The sequence below is a fragment of the Palaemon carinicauda genome, chromosome 43, assembly GCF_036898095.1.
Source record: "Palaemon carinicauda isolate YSFRI2023 chromosome 43, ASM3689809v2, whole genome shotgun sequence".
Classification (NCBI taxonomy): Eukaryota; Metazoa; Arthropoda; class Malacostraca; order Decapoda; family Palaemonidae; genus Palaemon; species Palaemon carinicauda.
In genome coordinates, this window is record NC_090767.1 from 52,975,719 (window position 1) to 52,980,123 (window position 4,405).

Consider the following 4,405-nt stretch of genomic DNA (forward strand, 5'->3'; position numbering starts at 1 on the left):
AGGAGGGAGCCCCTCTCTTGCGTTGGGGATGAGAGGGGAGATCGTCAACATCAGAGTCTTCAGTTTCAGAGGAGAGATCCGTGTCCATGTTACGTTCGGTTTCCAGGTTGTTGCCTTTTGAGGGGGTAGGAGAGATAGCGCCGATGAAATGGGAGGCTTCAGTACCCTCCAAAGCCTCCATGTTAGTTAAACTGTACGTTGGTGGCGAGGGAGGGTCTACATTTTGATCCATAGCGATCTATGGATACTGAAAAATGGGTATGAAAACCCGTAGATTTAATTATCGGAAAGCTACACTCGATACGATACGGGAGCACTCAGTCCTTGGCGGAAGCAACTTTCGACGCTCTGGCGCTCACACACGTCCGATCGCAACGGATGTTGCAACGAGACTGCGCACTGACGCATTTTCTGTATAGGGCCATAGGCGTGTGCGAGCGTTAGAGCAAAATGGCTGGTGTGATTTTGTGTGTTGGTGTTGATTATGTTTGGTGATTTTGTAAATGTGCGAGTTTATGGGTGTGTGTTTGTATTTGTGGTTTGTGTTTTGGTGTGTTATTGATTTTCTCGAGAATTTTGAGTAAGTTGAGCTTCGTGTTTTGAGAAACTGCTTGTGAGTTGTGGCTAGTAACCAATGAGGAATGGGGGTTCGTGTGACGTCACATAGGAGGGTATAAATAGCCGGGAATCGAATGGCACACATCATTTGTGTTTGTTCACTTACTTAATAGCAATGGCTCGTGCCAAGCAGACTGCCCGTAAATCGACGGGAGGAAAGGCTACCCACAAGCAGCTTACTATCAAGGCTGCTCTCAAGTCTGACCCTGCTACAGTGGCATATATATATATATATATATATATATATATATATATATATATATATATATATATATATATATATATATATATATTGAGCGGGGAAGTTCTATTTACTTTAATAGTTTTAACTATGACACAACACATACGCATTTTTATTCTATCTGCAAGAGATAACAGGTTGGTTTCTTGCCTGAGGAGGTGAAGCCTTGTCCACATAGGGGAGCCAGTGATTAATCTCATGGCATTGTTTTTAATTACTTCAAGTGAAGTAAGAGATACTGCAGGAACTGAAGTGAGCACAGAAGAAGCGTACTCAACCTGTGATCTGACTGCTTGCACATAGAAAAGTCTCAATAAATGTGAAGTGGCTCCTTTATTTAAAGAACATATTCTTTTCATTGCATTATATCTATTATTGACCTTGTTTCTAAGCAGTTTAACCTGAACATGAGAAAGGAACTTATGGTTAATATTAACCCCTAAATAAATAAAATTAGGAACCCATTCTATTGGGTTATTATTAATCAGTAGAGGGGGAGGAGGTTCAAAGTATTTTATTGCCATTGCCTTAGTTTTAAGTGGGTTTATTTTTAGACCTAATTCGTTGCATTCATGAGCAATAGCATTTAGAGCTCTTTGCATTTTTTGAGACTGGTTTCGAATGGAATTGGGACAAACAATGCAGATGTCATCTGCATATATGAATATTTCTATACCTCTAGGGAGTTCAATAAATAGGAGGTTTTCCATGAGAACATTAAATAGGAAAGGACTTAGTATTCCACCCTGAGGGGTGCCATTTTCCAAAGGAAGAAAAGGAGAAGTTGCACCTTGAAAGGAGACTCTAGCTTCTCGGCCTTTTGTGTACTCATGAACCCAGGACAGAAGATGTCCTCTTACTCTCTTGCGGACAAGAGAGAAGAGTATTGCAGCTGCACAGGCAAGTTCAAAAGCCTTCTCAAGGTCCAAGAAGACAACAAGGGCTCTTTCTTCATTTATAGTGGCCATGAGATCTGTTATGCACTCATGAGTGCCTACTCCTTCTCTGAATGCATATAATCTATGGTGTAGGTCACCAACCTTCCACTTAAGTCGGTTAAGGACCATTCTTTCTGCAACCTTAGCTGTGCAAGTGATCAGAGCTATGGGCCTTTAGGCATTTTCTTCTTTCGGTTTGGGAACAGGTTGAGTATCCTGCTGCCTCCAGAGCTGAGGTCTAACCCTTTCCACATGGGTTTTATTTATAAGTTTTAAATAAATTTCTTTAGCTGGGTTTCCCATGTGTTTTAACATGCTGTATGTGATATTATCAGCACCAGGGGCAGTGTCCTTATTCTTTGAAAGGGCAGTATTTAGTTCTTCCATGGTGTACAAGGCATCAGTATCATCAGGTATGTTGCAACCTGCAGTGACCATGTTCATCCTTATGGGATATAGGACCTCTTGCCTTTGTCTGGCCTGTATTGAGAGGTTATCAGATTTGGATCTGTTGGCAAAATTTTGTGCTATCCTAAGGGCTTCAGCAGGAGGGTCAGGGTGTGTGACCCTTGCTGTGTATCTTTTTCCTGATACTTTATTGAACCAGGCCCAGATCTTTTGGATAGGAGTGAGACCGCTGACTTGTGAGCACCAGTCAAGCCATTTTTCTTTTTTAACATCATTTGCCACCTCTGTAGCATGCCTAGCAACACTGATGAGGGTCTGGTATAGAGCTTCAGTGTTATTTCTTCTAAATAATTTCCTGACTCTATTAAGCCGCTTGTTCATGGCCTTAATCCTAGGATTATAGTACCATGAGTCCTTATGATCTTTGACAAAGGACTTTTTCTTTGGCATAGAGGATGCTGCAGCTTCGTTAAGTTGATTATTAAGTGAGAGAAGGATATTATCAGCGTCCTCAGGGGGTCTAACAGAATATCTTTCAGCCCATGATGTCATGTGCTGTTCAAAGAGATCCCAATGAGCAAAATCCGGATTCCATCTCCTAGGGGGAGGAGGAGGATCAGGCAATTTGTCTAATCTAAAAGAAGAGACAGTGCCATAGTGATCACTTGTTAACAAAGGATGTAGGTCCCAAGAGGAACCATATGTAAGGTTATGAGAAACGAATGTTAAGTCCAGACGTCCCCCTGCAATATGAGTAGGGATATCAACATTGTTAAGGAGTTTCACCCCAGGAAAATCCTCAAGTAGAGAATGCAGATGATCCCCAGTCGCATTAGTAAGGGAGGGTGACTTAAGGAAAGGATGGTGAGCATTAAAATCTCCTGATATAATGGTATCCTGAGTCTCAGCTGCCGCAAAGAGCAGATTAGCATCAAGTACACTTGCAGGAGGTCTGTATATGTTGTGTATTGTAAGTGTGGTGTTTAATAGTGTAATTTGTATGCTAAGTGTGTTGGCATCATGGCAGTTTATGTCCTCTATTCTTTTAGAAGGGATAGTGTTTTTGACTAATGTTATCAAGCCACGACATGTGTCTGTCCAGTGTTGTCTATAAATTTTGTAATTAGCAAAGTTAAATTTGTTGTTTTCTCTTAGTAGTGTTTCCTGCAATAGTATGATGTCTGGTCTCTGTATGGCAACCTGGGACTGCAGAAGTGCATACTTTGTCCTTATTCCCAAAATATTCCATGACAAAACAACGAAATTATCGCTCTCTTGTGTTAGAGGGGAAGGAGGTAGACTCAGATCACTGTCGGAATCACTGAATTTACCTTATGAGAAACTGGGAAAGTGTGTTACACACTAACCTGATTGCATTTACGAAATTCTCATCCTGGTCCAGACCTGGATAGAATTTCCCTAATAAGGCAAAGATAGCAGTTTCTAATATTTGTGGTTGGAGAAGGAGGCCTATTATAGGATTGGTAAAGAAGGATTGTGAGGATGTTTGGGAGGGATTTTGTTGGGAAAGAGAAGGGAAGTGGGTAAAGGAATAGGAATTAGGAGCTTGAGGAATAGGGGCATAGGATGTTGAAGGTTGGGGAGAGTGGTTTATTTCTGGAGGAGTGAAGGACTGTTGACTGGGAGGGGGGTTAGGTTGGGGTTGTGGTTGTGTCTGGAGGTTCAGTCTAGGGACCCTAGGAGATCTAGGTGTCCTTTGAGGCCTAGGGGGGGTGACAGGATCATTGGAAGGGGGAGGTGTTTGTTGGGATAGGTTGGTGTGCTGTACACGAGATTTAGGCGCAACAGATTCCTGAGTACCTTTTAATATGTTTCTGTAGGAGGAACCAGAATGAGAGGTAGGCCTAGAGTGATTTGAAACCTGATTTTGCCTTGGACCAGGCTGTTGTTGAGCTGGTTTAGTAGCTTGAGTACCAGCTGTGTTGGAGTTTGAAGGAGTTTGATTCCTTCTGGCATGTTCCCTTCTAAGCCTCTCTGGGCATCTTTTGTTCCAGGAATGATGCCCCATCCGACATTGAGGGCATTTGGCAGTTGTAGGCTCATCAGCCTTGTATTTAGTTAGACAGATAGCAGTGTCATGTCTCTTGGAACAGATGCCACATATGGGATATGCAGCTTTACAGTTATTTTGATGGTGTCCGTATCTTTGACACCTGTGACAACGAAGAAGAGGAGGCAT

General features: G+C 42.2%; 1 protein-coding gene across 1 annotated transcript; it reads right to left on the reverse strand.

The window, feature by feature from the left end:
* Window positions 1-1,971: 1,971 nt before the first annotated feature.
* LOC137633886 (uncharacterized) lies at window positions 1,972-4,405 on the reverse strand. Its single transcript, XM_068366127.1, has 2 exons — window positions 3,573-4,405; window positions 1,972-3,313 (listed from the first exon to the last, which is right to left on the reverse strand). The coding sequence occupies exons 1-2, from the start codon at window positions 4,403-4,405 to the stop codon at window positions 1,972-1,974; spliced, it is 2,175 nt and encodes a 724-aa protein (XP_068222228.1).